The following is an 18,532-nucleotide window of genomic DNA, read 5'->3' as shown; positions in this document are numbered from 1 at the left end:
TGAAGGTGTGGTGTACATAACTCCAGGTTGCAGCTTCCAGGATGTCCCTGGTAGGGACTCCCCTGAGAAATGCTGTAGAGGTTGAAGTAGCCCTAGTGGAATGAGGTCTGATCCCCTGTGGAGTAAGTTTTCCACGGTGTTTGTAGCAGAAATGGATGCAGTGTACTATCCATTTAGAAATGGTTTGCTTTGAAATGGCCTTGCCCTCTGTCCCTGTAGCAAAGCTGACTAGCAGCTGGTCAGATTTTCTGAAAGGTTTAGTCCTGTCAAGGTAGAATCTGAGCTGTCTGTGCACATGCAAGGAGTGCAGGATCCTTTTTCCTTTATTCTGAGGATTAGGAAAAAAGGTTGGTAAATGGATGGATTGGTTTAAAGCCACACTGGATACCACCTTGGGCATAACTGATGGGTTAGTCCTGAGGGAAACCCAGTCCGCAAGGAAGATAATGAAGGGTTCCACAGCCATAAGGGCCTGTAACTGACTCTTCTTGCTGAAGTGATGGCTACAAGTTCATAGGTTCATAGGTTAGTACTAGGCTAACTGCCCTTGTGGGCCATTTTTTAAGCCTAGCCAGTTACCCCATGTGAGAATCAAACCCTCCACCTTGTGTCTACAAGGTAAACACCTTAACCATTATGCCATCCTCCCTATTTTCCAAGAGAGGAATTTTAACTCTACTGTAGCAGCAGGCTAAAAAGGGGGGAGCGAGAGCTTCTATAGTACAAAGTTAAGGCACAAGGCAGGAGTGGGAGCTCTCCTTGGGGGGTCTTAAATTGTTAGCTCCTCTCAGGAGCTGTTTGATCAGAGGGTGAGAGAAGAGGGGTGGCTTCACTATGGTAATGAGCTGAGATGGCAGAGGTATGAATCTTAACTGATGAGAAGGGTAGGCCTTTGTGGAGCAGCTCTGCTAGATAATCTAAGATTTGAGGTATGGTGGGCACAGCTGCGTCCTTTTCCTTGAGAATGGCTCCAAGAACAGTATCTTTTCCAATTTCCTATATAGGATTTCGCAGTACTGGGCCTCCTGGCCTCAAGGATAACATCCAGCACCTGTTTGCTGAGGGTTGCTGGTGATGTATTCAGGAAATAAGCCAGGCTGCCAGGTTCAGGGTTTGCATCTGAGGATGCAAAATCTGTCCCTCTTGCTGGGACAGCAGAGAGGGTGTCACTGTAGGTGCCAGGGTGGCAATGCGGTCAGACTGCGTTGGAGTGGGTACCAATGCTGGCATGGCCAGTCTGGTGCAATAAGGATTGTCCTTGGCCTGTCCTGCTTGATCTTGAGTAGTACATTTTAAGAGGAGGGGCAGAGGAGAAAGGAATAGATTGACAGGTTTTCCCCATGTAAAGGATAGGGCATCCACTTTCCATGCTTGGCTGTGGGGAATTCTGCTGCAAAATTTGCTCAGTTGATGCTTTTGGGGCGAAGCAAAGAGGTCCACTTCTGGTGTCCCCAACTGTGTATTAGAAGTTTGAATGAGTTGGGTTCCAGTTTCCACTCGTGTGGGTGCATTAGATTTCTGCTTAAGTTGACTTAGTGAATTTTATTTGCCTGGCAGGAAATGAGCTTGCAGGTGCACTTGACAGCTCAAAGCTGTGTTCCCCAGCACCATAGCTAACCTGCAGAGTGGGTAGGAATGAGTTCCCCCCTGCTTGTTTATGTGGTACATAAACAAGCAGGGGGGAATGAGGTTCCCCCCTGCTTATGTACCACATAACTGTGGTGTTGTCTGTCTTTATCAAGAGTTGTCCTGGCAGGATAAGGTATTTAATGGCTGTCAGTGCATTCTGTACAGCTAACATTTCTTTTTGACTGATATGCAGGTGAATTTGTCCCGGGCTCCATTTGCCTTGAGTGCATTTGCCTGTTATGTGAGCCCCCCATGCATAGTCTGATGTGTGTGTTGTCAGGGTTTGGGCAGTGGGGGCTTGAGTGAAAGGGAGTCCCTTGTGGCTGCAAGCCTTTGTCCACCAAAGGAACTCTACCCTTAGGCAAAGAATGACAGGAATCTCTGTTTCCAGGTCCTGAAAATGTTGACACCAGAGACTTTTTAAGTGCCACTTAAGTTTCCTCGTATGCAGTCTTGCATATGTAATTAGTAGAACGCATGAGGCCATGAACCCTAGGGCTTGCAGTATTTTTCTTGCAGATAGCTGGGTTTGGGTGGCCAGTAGTTTGAAGTAATTTGTCAAATAAACCTGCTTTTCTGGAGTGAGGAATGCCATCTGGGAAGTTGTGTTCAAGCTTGCTTCCAGGAATAAAATCTTTTAGATGGGCACCAGATGTGATTTCTTTTTGTTGATGGTATACCCCAGAGAAGTTAGGAATCTCTTTACAAATGTCAGCTGGTGAAGTAGCAATTCCTGACTGCCCCCGCTTGAAACAGGCAATCGTCCAATGTATGGGTATATTTGAATATTTCTTTGCCTGCAAAATGCAATAACTGGAGCTAGGCACTTTGTGAATACCCTGGACGCAGTAGATAAGCCAAAGGGCAGTGCAGAGAACTGATAGTGCGTGTAGCCTGCTTTGAAGCATAGGTATCTACTGCAAGATTCCCAGATTGTGATGTGCAGGTATGCTTCTTTTAAATCTACTGTTGCCAACCAGGCATCTTTGCCTAGCATAGTTTAGAGTAGACAGGTCCGGGATAGGAAACCGTAAATTGTCTTTTCTGGATACCAGGAAACGTCTTTTCCCTTTTCCTCTTCTGGTACCAGATGAATAGCCCCCATGCTTGAGTGAATGTACTTGTTTTTGTGTCTCTGCCCACTGATTTGGGGGTAGGTCTTGCCACCCACTTGGTGTTAGCAACGTGTGGAAGTGAAATCTATACCCTGGGACACTATATTTAAAACCCATTTGTCCTGGGTAATGAGTTCCCAATTATTTGCATGAAGAGCAATCTTTCCCCCCCAAAGGGGCAGTCAGGTAAGTGCTTGGAAATTTTAAAAGGAAGTCATTGAGACAGTTTACCATAGGGGGAGTCTTATTATTCCCAGACTTGGAAGTGGAGGCCCCCCACTGCTTAGTTCTATGAGTCCCCTGGGACTGAAACCTGGGGGTTTTTGCTGTGTTTGGCTTGAGAAGACTTTGAAGGGGCTGGAAAGGACCAATTCTTAGAGGGCCAGTGCCTACTAAAATCTAGGAGGATGAACTTGTAAAAAATCTTACAGTTTGCATAGATTTAGCTTTATCTTCCATTTTTTTTAAGAACTTCCTCAGCCTTGCTGTCAAACAGGCAGTCCTGATTTAAAGGAGCATCCAACAATTTAGCTTTAACATGATCAGGCAAAGACTGCTCCTTTAGCCAAGCATGCCTTCCGAGCACAGACCCAGTAACAGCAGCCCGGCAAGAGGCCTCTAATGAATCAAAACCACATTGCAAATTATGTTTTCCAACTTGTTCGGCAGAATGCATTACATCCTGTAATTCTTTATTTTCCACACAGTCAGGAATCAACATAATTTTCTGTTTAAGCAGTCCAATAACATGTTGCTGATGTTTTAACATATGAAACTAACAGTTTAAAGCCCTAATGGCCAAGGTTGCAGAAGTGTAAACCTTCTTACCCCATCTATCCAGCGCCCTGGAGTCTCTGTCAGAAGGGGTAGGATTTTTAGCAGTAGAAGCCTTAATGCCCTTGGGCCCCTGTGAAATAGTCCCTGGATCTGCAATAGGATTTTTGAAAAGGAACTTGTGGGACTCAGGGACCCTGTAGTATCGGTCAGGTTTTTTGGGAGCAGGAGGCAGGGAATCGGTGGCCAAACTAGATTCCGAGAAAGCAATGTCTAGTACAGAAGGAATAGCTAAAGGCCAATATTGAAGGTAGGAGAAGGAAATCCCTAAGCCTCTTTTTTTGAATCAGAAAAATCCTGGCTTTCCCAGTGGAAATGCTCCCTTACAGTATGCAAGGTTTCCCCAAAAGAAAAATCTTCAGGAGGTGAAGCAGAGGGAATAGAGTCCTCTGCATCAGAACCCTCATAAGTAGGGTAAGGACAAATCCAGGTCATCAGAAGAGTCAGAAAAAAACAGAATCGTGATCAGAAGATTCATAATCAACCTCAGTTCTAGGCGTCTTAGAAGGGGGGGGGTTTGGCTACCCCTGATTAGAGTTATTAGATCTTCAGCCATTCTTATTTGTTTTTTGGGCATAGAGGCCTGAGCACGTGACCTGGGCGTCGTTTTTTTAGACATGGATCGAGATTTAGGTTTAAGTAATGAAGGAGGCGTTGATTTAATATGCAAGTCCGTAGGCCTGAATACACCCTCAGAAGCTGGTGCCTGCACAGCGGCTCCGGACCCATCCAAGGTAGAGACATCCGCGGGTTCCATAGTTGAAGCATCTCACAGCATACCAGACTCAGAATGGGTCTCAGTAGAGGCCTGCGAATCAGAAGTAGTGGGTATCAGGGGCTGCGAAAGCACCTCACTGAGTACTGGCGATTGGCTTTGGAGTTTTGGACCTTGGCAGCCTGTCTGTCTTTATCTTTGCATTTTTTTGGAATCCAGGTAGACGGAGGGCTAACCAACGACATTTCTGGATAATAAAACCGAGAAACGAAATATCTAGAGGCAGAAATTTACCGATGAAGGATAGTGCGCTGATTAAATAAAGCACAAAATTAACAGCAAGGTAAGTCGTGGTCAAGGTCTAGGCAAGGAATACAGTACGAATGAAAATCCTCATGAGGTATTTGCTTTCCACAAGTAATGCAATTATAAACTTTTACTGACATAGGTAAGGAGCAAGAAAAAATTTCCCCAATGGGGTACTTAGCTTTTGTTGAAGACTTCGGTTCTGAAACTCGAAAACGAAAATTTCAGGAGTCGGCTGACCGGCACTTGCAAACTGTTTCTGCTTTGGGCACCGCACGGCAAGAAAGACTGATGTAATGGCGTTGACTGCATGTTTTATACACCTGATGGCCTGACGTTATGGAAGAAGGGACAGCAACCGACGCAGGACCCAAGACTTTGTTAATCAGGCCGACTGAGGGCAACCTGCAAGCAGATTAACCAAATGTAATGACTGCAACAGTGAAACATGAAAATCCTGCTGTTGTGCCTCCACCCACTGATTTGGGGGTAGGTCTGTTCGACTATTCAGTGTTGGTAGGGTGTGGAAGTGGAATCTGTATCCTTGGGAAACTATGTTCAAAACCTAATTGTCCTGGGCAATGAGTTCTCAAGTTTTTTGCATGCAAGGTGAACTTTCCTCCTAAGGGAGCAGGTAATAGAGCAGGGCTTGGAAGGGTTAACGTTAAGTCATTGTGCCATTTTTATGAAGGGGGGTGGCTTACTACTCCCTGCTTTGGAAGTGGGAGCCCCCCACTGCTTAGGTTTGTGTGTAGCCTAGGTAGTCTGCTGTTCCTGGGTTTGCACTGAAAAGGCCTAGAAGGGACTGGAAAGGACCAGTTCTTAGAAGGCCAATGCCTACTGAATCTGGGAGGCTGTACTTGTAGGAAATCTTTAACAGTTTGCATAGATTTAGCTTTTTCCTCCACCCATTTGAGGACTACTACTGCTCTGTTGCCAAAAAGGTGGTCTTGGTTTAAGGGAGCAGCCAGTAATTTAGCTTTAACATGATCTGGCAGGTTTTGTTCCTTAAGTCAAGCATGCCTAAGTACAGACCCAGCGACTGCAGCCCTGCAAGATGCTTCTAAAGCATCAAAACTACATTGCAAAGTATGTTTACCAACTTGTTCTGCAGAATGCATTAAATCCTGTAATTCTGTGTGTTCGGTAGTCAGGAATCAGCACCATTTTCTGTTTAAGTAGCCCCATAACATGCTGCTGATACTTTTAATATATCAAACTGGCAATTCAAAGCCATGATGGCCAAAATAGTAGAAGTGTATATTTTCTTACCCCATCTGTCTAAGGCTCTAGAATCTCTATCAGAAGGGGTAGGATTTTTGGCAGCAGTAGCCTTAATGCCTTTTGGTCCTTGGGAAATGGTCTCTGGATCTGAAGAAGGATTCTTGAAGAGGAACTTGAGAGTCAGGTACTCTCTAATACCTGTGAGGTTTTCTAGGAGCTGGAGGTAAAATGTCTGGGGAAAGACTAGATTCCAAGAAAGCATCATCTACAATGTCCAGAACAGGAGGGATAGCTAAAGGCCTGTGTTGTGGTAGAAGTAAGAATTCCCAAAGCCTCTTTTTGGAGTCAGAGTAATCCTGGCTTTACCAGCAGAAATGCTCCCTAAGAGTGTGCAAGGTTTCACCGAAAGAAAAATCTTCTGGAGGGGAAGCAGAGGGAATGGAATACTCTGCATCAGAATCCTCATAAGTAGATAAGGGCAAAGCCTGGTAATCAGAAGGAGCAGAAAAAAGCAGATTCTTGATCAGAAGAATCAGAAAGAAACTCAGTTCTAAGTCTCTTTGAGGGGGAAGGCTGGCTTCCCCTAATCAAGGTAATGAGGTCTCTTCAGCCATTCTAAGCATTTGTTTTTTAGGCATATGGGCCTGGGCTTGCAGTTTGGTCATCGGTTTTCTAGGCATGGTGCAAGTTTTAGGCCTGGATGAAAATGATGGCGCCTGTTTAATATGAATGTCTGTAGGCCTAAATACACCCTTAAAAGCCGGTGCCTGTACAGTGGCTCCAAATTCATCTAAGGTAGAGACATCCGCAGGTTCCATAGTCGAAGAAGCATCTCACGGCATACCGGACTCCGAATGGGTCTCAGTAGAGGCCTTCGAAAGAAGCAGCGGGCATTAAAGGCTGCGAAAACATGTCACTGAGTACTAGCGGACTGGAGGCTAGCTTAACAGAAGCAACGTCGGCAGTTTTGGACTTATGCGGTCTGTCTCTGTCTTTATCCTTACGTTTTTTCAGAAGATCGGTATCTGGACGGCTTAACGAAGCCATTTCGAAGTACACAGAATGAGTATGAAAATAATTAGCTGCAAAAATAGCCTGACGACAGACAGTTTGGGCGTTGAATAAGGCACAAAACTAACGAGGGACGTTGTGGTCTGGGCCTAAGCAGGGGATGCAGTAAGAATGAAAATCTCTATGAGGTATTTGCTTTCCACAGGTAAGACAATTAACTTTACTGACATCGGTTAGAGCAAGAAAAATGATCCCCAATGGGGTACTTAGCTTTTTTGAAGACTTCGGGTCTGAAACACGAAAACGAAAATTTCAGGAGTCTGCCAACTGGCACTTGAGAACTGCTTCTGCTTTGGGCACCGCACGGCAAAAAAGACTGATTTAATGGTGTCGGCTGCATGTTTTATACCTTTGACGACCTGACGTCAAGGAAGAAGCGACAGCATCTGACGCAGAAATCCGGAAACTCTGGTATTCAGGCCGGCTGACTGCTACCTGCAGGCAGATAACCCAAATGTGATGACTGCAACAGTGAAAGAACATCCTGAAGCACGTCCTCAGTATAAAGGTGTCTAAAGTGAATCAATGACCTATCACCCAGAGTGCAAGGTTCAGGGTGGATATTTGGAGGTGTATGAGAGATCCCTCCTCCTGTGTGAGTAGGTCCATCCTGAGGGGTAACTTGTGGCGACTGGCCTTGGCTAGATTAGGTAGAAGGGGGAACCAGTGTTGCCATGGCCAAAAGAGGGTCATCAACAAGATTTGAGGTTGTTCTCTAAAATCTTCAGCAGAACTTTCTGTAGGAGAGGGGAGGGGGAGAATGCTTAAGCGAACTTCCCCTACCATGGGAAAGAAAGAGCATCCACCTTCCGTGCCCCAGGGGTGAGTATCGTGGTGCAGTAAGTTGGGAGTTGTCTGTTCACAGGGAAGGCAAACAGGTCTACCCGAGGTATATGCCATCGATGGACCAAAACACATCCCTGTCTAACATCATGGGTTTGAGTCATGGACCCACTTAGAGCATCTGCCATCACCTTCTCTGTAGATGGTATGTAGTCGGCTAGAAAATAATCTTGCCTCTGTTGGGTGATCTCCCACACCTGCAGAGCCAATCTACATAGGAGGTAGGACTCTGACCCCCCTTGCTTGTTCATGTACCACAGCACAGTGGTGTCGTCTGTGCACCATGTCAGCACTCCTGGGAGGATTTGAGCCTTGAAGATTTGGAAGACAAATATTAAAGCTCTCATCTCCTTGAAGTTGATGCATTCCCTTTGTTGGGAAAATGTCCATGTGTTCCTCTTTCCAGTCTCCTAGGGTTGCCCCCTAGCCTAAGTCTGACATATCTTGTGTACAGATCCTGGTTGGGGGGGAAGGGGATATAGGGGAAGACCCAGACTGGCAGAATTCCGGGCAAATACACCACTTTAGTTTCCTGAAAAGGCAGGGAATGAGGGGTACCATAAACTCCAGAGGGTGCAGGTGCTGTTTCCAGACTGTCCTTAAGTACCACTGAAATTTCTTCATGTGTAGCCTTGCTAAGTGTACCATGGGAATGGTGGAGGCCATGACTCCAAGGAGCCTCAGAAACTCTCTGGCCGACAAGGTTTGAAGGGAAAGAATTCCATGGAAATAAGAGGTGAGGGACAGAATCTTGTCTGGAGGAAGGCAGGCCATCATCTGTCCTTGAGAATCCTGCGTCCTAAAAACACATGATCCTGGGAGGGAATCGGAGAGGATTTTTGAAGGTTTATGGTAAACCCCAGATGACTCAGAAGGCAGATGGTGTAGTCCAGGTGCTGTAGGACCATCTGTGGAGACAACACCTGGAAGAAGATATCATCCAAATAAGGGAAGAGTTGGAGCCCCTGCATTCTGGTGAAGGCAATGACTGGAGTTAGACACTTTGTGAACACACTTGGGGCCATGAAGAAACCAAATGGAAAAGTACAAAACTGAAAATGCATAGAATCCACGAAGAAACAGAGGAATTTACTGAAAAGGGAATGGATAGGTATGTGCAGGTAGAAATCCTTTTGATCCAAGGACATCACGAAGGCCTGAGGAAGGAACAAGGGAAGGAAAGTAGGGAGGGTAAGAATCAGGAAGGAGAATACCTTGATATAGGTATTCAGGTGGGACAGATCTAACATAGGTCTCTAGGGACCTACTTTCTTTGGGACCAGGAATACTCTAGTAGAATCCTTTCCCTCTTAAATCTAGGGGTACCTCTGTAGAGGAGGGCCTGCAGGACTGGAGAAAAGGAAGCCATTTGATCTTGAGGTGGCTGAGGAATACCTTTGAAGGTTGATTTTGATTCCCACACCATGAAATAACCTTGTTTTATGATTGAGAGGACCCAAGAGTCCTGGGTAATCTGTTTCCAAACAGGGAAGGATAGGGAGAGAGGGGTAGCTGGGCTTAAGGTCTGTATTCACAGACTACTAGGTTTGGTCTGAAATGGCTGTTTCTGAGCTGGAGTAGAAGGAGAAGACCTGGAGGGGGGCTGAGTCCTGGAATCCTTTTTTCCCTTGGAGGACATGTGCCTGGAAGGCTTCCTCACATAGGTTGTTCAAGTTGGATAGTTCCTCTGAAAGTGTGGAACCGGGTACACAAACATGTCTGAGGTCCTGAAGTTCTTTGCCCTTCTTCTGAAGGGCCTTAAAGAGCTCAGCAGCAGCTGAATCAAACACAGCCTTGTTATCCAAGGGTGCACATCCATCAGATTTTGATTTAATTTCATCTAGCAAAGGCTGTAGCCTAAGCCAGGAGTATCTTCTGATGTCAGAACCTGAGGCCACAGCCCTTGCTGAAGCCTCCACTGCATTATAATTACACTTTATAGTGTCTAGTAACTTGACTGCGGGAATTTAGCAGGCTAGAGGACTTAGCTTTATAGGCAGAATCAGGTAGGTCACCCACCTGTTTAATGGCATCCATAAGGAGGGCCAAGGAGCATTTGGGCATATGAGTATGACAGTCCACGGCTCTCACAGCTAAGGTAGCAGAGGTACAGACTTTTTTGTCCAATCCTTCCATAATTCAACTTTCCTTATCTAAAGGGAGTAAAAAAAATGGAAGTAAGAAGCTTATATGCTTTTATCTGCAGCCACAGAAATAGTTGATGGATCTGCAGAAGGGACACTGAAGAGGAATTTGGCATCTTCAGGGACTTTATAAAATCTGTCTGGATGCTTGGGTGCAGGCAGTTGGAAATCAGGGGCCTTAGAAGCAGCCAGAAAGGCATCCAAAAATGTAGGATGAGCAGGAAGAACAGCAGACTGGTTTGGGGACTCCATTTGTAAGTGGTCATAGTCCCTTTTTTGTGTCTCTGTAATCTGACTGCAGTCCCAATTAAAAAGTCTTTCATTTGAAGTGCAGTCTCTGCAAATGTAATGTCTTCCCCAGGGGATTTTAGTTCCATTAGATTCCTCCTCTGAGAAAGCATACCCCAAGGAAGAAGCAATTTGAGAGGTGTAAGTGAAGGATTGATTCCCTGAAGAATCCTCTTCCTTAGAGGAAATATTAGGCAACACTTCACTCTTTGGAGTGGAGTGGTGACAGAAGGGGCCTGGTCAGGAGGAGAGGCCTGGCGCAAGGCTAAGAATGGATTAAGTAGGCCTTGAGTAAAGACCTGCCAGTCAGGTGTTTGGTCTGACAGTACGGTTGGCTGAGGGGCAGTAGTATGCTTCGTTTTCTACTAATTTTAGGAGTGTCAGACACAAAAGTGTATGAAATCTGATGAAGAGGAGGAGGAGGGGGAGGGACATACATCGGGCAACATTCTATGACGTTTGAAATAACGTTTTTCCGAACAATTTGGGAAACCCCATGCGGGCCCTCTGAAATTATAACCCTTGGTTCCCCTCCCAGCACCCATGTAGGATGCTCCCAACTCCCTCTGGGACGTGCTAGCGGCCTCCTTCACAGCTTCTCCCCAGGGTACCAGTCAGTGGAATGTCCGCAGATTCAGACTGACTCCAGGCCTTCACCGTCCTTTTTCGTGAGAGGCTCCTATGAAACTGCCAATGTTGGGTCCATGTCTTTTGCTAAGCATTTCAAACACTGATTCTCGGGATAAAGTTTTACAGTGGCCAGACGTCTTCTAAGAGTTTTAGGTACAAATGCCTGACAGGTCTCAAGTGGAATGGCTGTGGTCTTGGCCTAGACAGAAAGTACAGTTTTGTACCTACCATAAATGTAGATGTTCGAGGATTCCATTGCTGCAGTCCTTACTATTGGGTATAGTCCGCATCCAGTCGGCCGGAATACCAGAGTATAAGGCTGACGTCGGTCAGGGCGCATTAGACTGACGTCAGTACGTCAGGGTACTAATGCGCATGACCGGCGTCATATCCTCAGTCTTTTCTTGCCCCAGATGTCAGAAGACCCTAAAAGACAAGGCCCAAAATACCTGTACCAAAACATGAACAATATATACAAAAATAGAAGCAGGTAAACTCACCTACACAACCACCCCTAAATACAGAGGGAAGGAGGGAGGATTGGACTGCAGCAATGGAATCCTCGAACATCTACATTTATGGTAGGTACAAAACTGTACTATGTTCTTAGTTTTCCATTGCTGCAGTCCTTACTATTGGGTAGAATCCCAAAGCAGAGGTAAGGGAGGCTGGCAAATCATAAAGAAGCAGGAGCTGACAACATGCCTTGCAAAACAGCTGTGGCAAAACCAGCCCTAGACTTAGAGTAGATAGGAAGGTGATAATGCTTAGAGAAAGTATGCACTGAACTCCAAGTAGCTGCTTCCAAAATATCCTTAGTTGCCACCCCGTAGAAATGCTGTTGAAGTGGCAGTAGCCCTAGTGGAATGAGGCCTAATCCCAGCTGGAACCTCCTTGCCATGATGGGAATAACAAAATGCAATGCAAAAGCCAATCCACCTAGAAATAGTTTGTTTTGACACAGGCTTGCCCTGAACTCAAAGCAAAAGAAACAAACAACTGCTGAGACTGCCTAAAATCCTTAGTCCTGCTTAAGTAATAGCAATTGCCTGTGTACATCTAAAGTATGCAAAATCTTTTCCCCTTTATTTTGGGGTCTGCATAAAATGTAGGCAAATGAATAGTTTGGTTTAAAGCCACACTAGAAACCACCTTAGGCATAAAGGAAGGATTAGTGCGTAATGATACCCTATCCTTATGGAAAATCAAAAGGGCTCGACTGCCATAAGGGCCTGCAACTCAGACACCCTTCTTGCAGAAGTAATAGCCAACAAAAAGCAGTCTTCCATGACAAATATTTCAATTCAGCAGTAGCCGCAGGCTCAAAAGGTTGTAGAGTAAGTTTTTCCAACACAAAATTGAGATCCCAAGCAGGAGTAGGAGCTCTATTGGGGTCTGATATTTTTGCCCTCTAAGAAACTGCTTGAACAAAGGATGCGAAAACAATGGTGGGTCACAATCATAGTGAGCTGAGATTGCTGCAGCATGAATCTTAATGGAAGAGAAGGACAGACCCTTGTCCAGTAACTCAGTAAGATATTGAAGAGCCATACTCAAATTAGGCTCAGAAATCTCCAAATTCTTTGCTTTACTCCAAAATAAAAATCTCTTCCATTTTGCTGCGTACACTTTCCTTGTACTAGGTCTTCTAGCTTCCCTAATCACATTTAAAACTTGTTGAGGAAGTTGAGACCTGCTGTGTTTCAACACAGAATATGCCAGGCTGTCAGATGAAGAGAGTGAAGCTTGACATGGAGCAGATGACCGTCCTGCTGGGAAAACAGATGTGGAATCAAAGGTTAAGGCCATGGAGGCTTCTTTACCAGACTCCGTAGTAGAGGGTACCAGTGTTGCCAAGGCCAATCTGGAGCTATCAAAATCATCCTTGGCCTGTCCTGTCTGACCTTTAACAGTACCTTTGGAAGAAGAGGCAGAGGTGGAAAGGCATACACATGAAGGTTTGTCCAACTGAAAGACAGAGCATCCACTTTCCAAGCTGTGTGATGAAACCCCTTTGTGCAAAACTGTGGCAGCTGGTGGTTTAGTGGAGAAGCGAACAGATCTATGTCTGGAGTTCCCCACGACACTGTCAATTTCTGAAATACATGAAGATCCAGTTTCCACTTGTGGGGATCCATGATTTGTCTGCTTAACACATCTGCTAAGGAGTTCTGTGCTCCTGGCAGAAACCTTGCCTGAAGAGTTAGGTGCAAGCGTGGCAGTCTCCCATAAAATCATCGCTTGCCTGCATAGAGGATAAGAATGTGTTCCCCTTGTTTGTTGAAGTACCACATGACAGTTGTGTTGTCTGTTAGAATCAACACCTGCCCTGGAAGAAGTAACTCCTTGAAAGCCAGCAATGCGAACTGGACTGCTAACATCTCCTTCATGTTGATATGTAGATGCTGTAGTCTGGCAGGCCACTTGTCTTGTATCCACTTTCCATTTAGATGAGCTCCCCAAGCAATGTCTGAGGCATCTGTCGGTAAAATCTGACTCGCCTCTGGCGGGTCACAGAGAGTCCCTTGTTTAGGTGACATTCCTGAGCCCACCACAAAATTCTCTTTGAAGGCAAGGTATTATTTGAATGACAGTGTCTAAATCCTGGCAGTGCTGTGTCCATACATTTTTGAGATACCATTATAACTTCCTCATATGCAGTTTGGCATTGGGAAGCACCAGAATACAAGATGCCATGAACCCTAATGCTTGAAGGACTGTCTCTGCAGTCAGCACGGACTGATGAGATAGTTGATGGAAGTAAAGTGATAGACTCTTTTGTTTGTCCGGGGTTAAAAGGCCATCTGGGCTGCTGTATTCAGTCTCACACCCAGAAAGCACATGTCTTGAGAGGGTACTAGACTGGACTTTATTTCGTTCACAGAATACCCTAGGCATCTTAGCACTGCTATAAGATATTCCAGATGCTGTAGAAGGTCTTCCTTTTCTTGAGCCAGAATCAGGCAGTCGTCTAAATAAGGATAGATTTGAAGTCCTTGTAGCCGGAAGTAAGCTATCACTGGAGCCAGAACCTTTGTGAATACTCTGGGCGCAGTAGATAAGCCAAAGGGCAATGCAGAGAACTGATAATGAGAATTTCCAGCTCGAAACCGCAGATACTTCCTGTAACTTAGCCTGATAGGCACATGAAGGTAAGCTTCCTTGAGAACTAAAGTTACCATCCAGTGATCTTTGCCCAGTAGGGGTAAAAGCTGTTGTAACATCAACATCTTGAACTTGGGAATGTCCAGATAAGTGTTGAGGAGAGATAAATCCAAAAGCAGTCTCCACGTGTTCCCCTTTTTTGGTACTAGGAACATGCGAGAATAAAATCCTAGGCCCCTTTCTGATACAGGGACTGGCTGAATGATGTCCAACACCCATCTGTCTTGAGTAATTAAATCCCAATTTTCTTTGAAAAGAGACAGTCGTCCTTCCAAAGGAGCTGCCAGGCGAGAATCTACTGGCAGCTGAAAAGGCAGGTCATTGGGTCTGTTTACGAAAGGACTGACCCCTGCCCTCACCAGAAGTGTGAGCAGGTGAACTCCTGTTCTAGGCCTAAAAGAACCTTGAGCCCTGCCCCTACCACGTCTAGACCTACCCCTAGACTGGGAATCATAAGCAGGATATGTCCACCCCTTAGCAGGCCAATTTCTACTAAACTTCGGTGGCTGTACCTGCAAAAAATCTTTAACAGTTTGCATAGACTTAGCTTTGTCCTCCATTTTCTTTAAAACTGCTTCCACAGGTGGACCAAACAACACATCAGACTGTAAAGGAGCATCCAAAATCCGTGTCTTAACATGCTCAGCCAAATTTTGATCCCTCAACCAGGCATGCCTGCGAAGAACAGAACTAGTGGCAGCCACCCTCGAGGAGGCCTGCACAGCATCAAAACCACATTGCAAAGAATGTTTGCCCACTTGTTCAGACACATAAACTAAATCCAGCAAGTCTTTACAATCAATACCTTCCGCCAAAGCATCCACCTTAGATTTCAATTGTGAAAGGAGATAATTTTGATATTTCAGCATGTGAAACTGACAATTCAACGCCCTCATGGCTAGAGTGGAAGTAGTATACACTTTCTTACCCCACCTATCTAACGCCCTTGCCTCTTTGTCAGTGGGAACAGGATTTTTAACCACAGAGGCCTTAACACCTTTAGGCCCCTGAGAAACAGTTTCTGGGTCCGCCCTAGGACTCTTAAACAAATACTTATGAGCTTCGGGCACCCTATAGTACCTATCAGGTTTAACAGGAGCAGGAGGCAAAGAATCAGGGTTCAGGAAGCCTCTGCAAAACATCTTCCACCACATTCAACACAGGAGGTATAGCTAAGGGCCTATGCTGGGGTAAAAACAAGAATTCCCTAAGTCTCTTCCTGGAATCAGAGTAATCCTGGCCTTCCCATTTAAAGTGCGCCCTCATGGAATGCAGAGTCTCTGAAAATGAAAAATCCTCAGGAGGAGAAGCCGAAGGAGTGGCATCATCCACATCAGAATCAGAATAATGAGGATACTCCTGCAAATCTTCCAGAAGACTCAGAAGCCCTGAACCCTGTTCAAAACTGTCAAACTCTGGTTCCACTCTAGGCCTCTTATCAGGAGGGCCATAGAACCCTAATCATAGTAATCAAATCTTCTGCCATTTTAAGCATATGTTTCTTAGGTACAGAACCGAAGGCTAGGAGAAGCCCCTACTGAAGCTGAAGTTGGCCTACCTCTAAAGAAGTTTTGGCAACAGAAGGAGAGGCTCTAACTACTTTGGGAAGAGAGGGAAGAATAGTTACCTGAGAAGCCCCTCAGCCTGGCCTGCCTCCTGAGAGGGTACATCCTGTAAAAGTAAAGTTTCTGCCTGAGACTCCATAGAAACTCCTGGCAAAACCTCTGGCTCCACTGAGCCATCTAAAGAACCGGCGTCCGGGACTGCGGTTCATCAACCCTAGGCTTCGCTGTTTTGTCCTTGCGCTTCTTGACGAAGCGGGCGTCGGAGCATCCGACGGCATTTTATAATTGCAACGCTTCCCAAACACTAATCTGGCACAGTCTAACCTCCTCTTAATAGTGCGTTTGTTAAACCTAGCACAAGAGCGGCAACCAACAACGCCGTGCTCAGGCCCTAAACAAGGTATACACAATGTATGGTAATCCCTATGAGGTATTTGTTTCCCACAAGAAATACAGTTATTCACTTTTCTGACATCCGGTTAAATACTGAGGCAAGAAAAACCAAAATGTTCCCCAACGGGTACTTAGCCAACTCTGATTCGGTCTGAAACTCCGGTTTCGGAAATATTTCAGAACGCCAACCTGCACTCGCAAAACTGCTTCTGCATCGGACCACGCGGCAAAAAAGACTGAGGATATGACGCCGGTCATGCGCATTAGTACCCTGACGTACTGACGTCAGTCTAATGCGCCCTGACCGACGTCAGCCTTATACTCTGGTATTCGGGCCGACTGGATGCGGACTATACCCAATAGTAAGGACTGCAGCAATGGAAAACGAAGAACATCAGGCAGAGCTCATGCGAGTTATGTGGAATCTGCCTTCCACACCGGCACTTGCTCTTTCTACCGGACATTAACCCACAACACAGTAGCAAAAAAGTAACAAAACCCCTTATGGGGTACTTCTCTGACGTCAGACAAGCAGGTCGTCACTATTCCAAGCAAGTGGTGACCAGAGCTAGCAGTCACACAGGCATCAGAAAAGTTCTGAGGGAGGTGCATGCTGACATCCGCTTTACACCAGACGTCCGTTTATGGCCAATGCTCACTGAGTGATGTAGGACTTAAGTACCTTCACAGTAGCATTCACCTTTTGTAGAATGGCTGGACATACGAATCAACCACAGGCAGGCTGCCCCATGTTATGGATACAGCAGCATATGAACAGGACATGTACGTTTCCTTTTTTCCTTATATAGTAGTAACACTACCTATTCACTACTCACTAAAAACCCAACAAGGAGCTTGGGGCAATTGCCACCCTGTCTGATCTTGAAGAGCAGCAAACAAGATCTGAGGTAATACAGTGATCAGGAGCATTGTGGGTAAGGGAGGAGGTGGGGAGTTGGATCCTAGAAACTAAAGGGGCAGAGAAGGATTGAAGGATCTGCTCCAAATCCCATTCATTCAGAAGGAGGAAAATGACATCAGATCAAAGATTACACTAAAAATAAGAAACATGGTCTTCCAACTGACAGGAAAGTAGCGTGACAGTCTAACAAAAATAAATTCTAAGCATAATGCATACAGTTTTAGAGAAAAAACTCAAACTCAAAATAAATTGCTTAATGTTTTTCCCACGATGGAGATTTAACTGCCCAGCAATGGACAAATACTAGTATACCACTGATCCTCTAAAGACTCAAGAGGTAAGTTCATCAGCAGCTGGAAGGCTGTGAAGGGCTTTGTACCCCAGACTACTGACCTCCCCAGCTCTTCTCAAACTCTCAAAAGTTTGGATGGGTGCCCCTAAGCATTGAAAGCTGGATGGCTGTTACATCCTATGCAGGATATAATCAAGACAGCTAAGGCTACTGCAGTACTGATCAAATGATTAGCACTGCTCAAGTAAAACGTCCAGCTCTAATGTACTACCTAAAATTAAACCCACATGGGATTGCTCACTGCCGAACAATTCTGAAGTAAGGCATGCTATTAGATTATTCATACAATAGTAAACAAGACAATTACTCAACTGAGTTAAAGCAGCAATCTAATGCAAAACATAACTAAATTATATTCACTAACTTATTGAATATTCACAACTATGTTCCATTATTATTACAGCTCACTTGTATTGAAATTCATTAATCCAGATTTGAAAAATCTTTTCAGTTAGTATACCTCAGTGAATAACAGTTCAAAAAACTCCTGTTATATGAATCTACACATACATGCCAAAACTAGCACATAAAAGGGTAAGCTGAACATATCAGAATACAGAAACTACTGAGCAAGCACAGGTCTAGTTTAAAACATGATCAATAACCCCATATCCAAAAAATGAACACCTGCAACATTTGAATGCTTAATGTTAGTAATTTAATCTTACAGTTGCACGGTCAATTAATAGGATACCTGTTTAGCTCCCAAGACAACTGGCACCATACACTCTGGCTCAGTGGCCTGCGTACTCTCATCAATTAGAATTGAACGAAACTGCATTTTAGCCAATCGGGGATCTCCAGCTCCAACACATGTACAGCAAATGACATCTGCATTCTACACAGGATTAAAAAAAAATCAGTAACATAGATCAGGCATTTGCTAGTCAAAATCACTTAACAGTTATGTGTAAGCTTGACATTTTGATCACGAAGTACCCGCTCCTCCCCAAAAGTTCTATATGAAAGCCATAACCAGCAGATAACAGGTACAAACCAATCTTTGAAAACAATGTGCCAATGTGCAAAGCAGGTTGCAAAAGGTTTGTAAACATTCTACAATGGGAGGTACTTTACCTGCAATCTTCTCAGCAGTCCTTCCTGGGCATAAATCAAAACTTTCAACCGGAATGCAGTTAAACATAACCTAGACGATTTTCAGTTCTTTCCTGTCAGCCCTGCTTAACAAAAAAACTGCTACAAACCCACAAACCATCTCAAAGCCTATGCAGGATGGTTGAAAAGACGCTGGACCTGCCATTTGACATGCTCAAGTATTCCGTTTGTGGGAAGGGTAACCTACATGTCACAGAAAGTACAGTTATGTACACTTACC

At 45.0% G+C, this 18,532-nt stretch overlaps 1 protein-coding gene across 1 annotated transcript in view; it reads right to left on the bottom strand.

Moving 5' to 3' along the window:
- The window catches only part of UPF1 (UPF1 RNA helicase and ATPase), a 3,097,516-nt gene that overhangs the window by 1,243,735 nt on the left and 1,835,249 nt on the right, over nt 1–18,532 (bottom strand). The window contains exon 14 of the mRNA XM_044054826.1: nt 17,891–18,034. Within this exon, the coding sequence (XP_043910761.1) occupies nt 17,891–18,034 (144 nt within the window). The remainder of the gene's footprint in view (nt 1–17,890; nt 18,035–18,532) is intronic.

This window comes from Protopterus annectens, chromosome 13.part0, assembly GCF_019279795.1.
Source record: "Protopterus annectens isolate FY-2018-M chromosome 13.part0, PAN1.0, whole genome shotgun sequence".
Taxonomy (NCBI): domain Eukaryota; kingdom Metazoa; phylum Chordata; order Ceratodontiformes; family Protopteridae; genus Protopterus; species Protopterus annectens.
The sequence above is the reverse complement of the archived record's forward strand: the minus strand, read 5'-3'. Positions and strand labels throughout refer to the sequence as shown.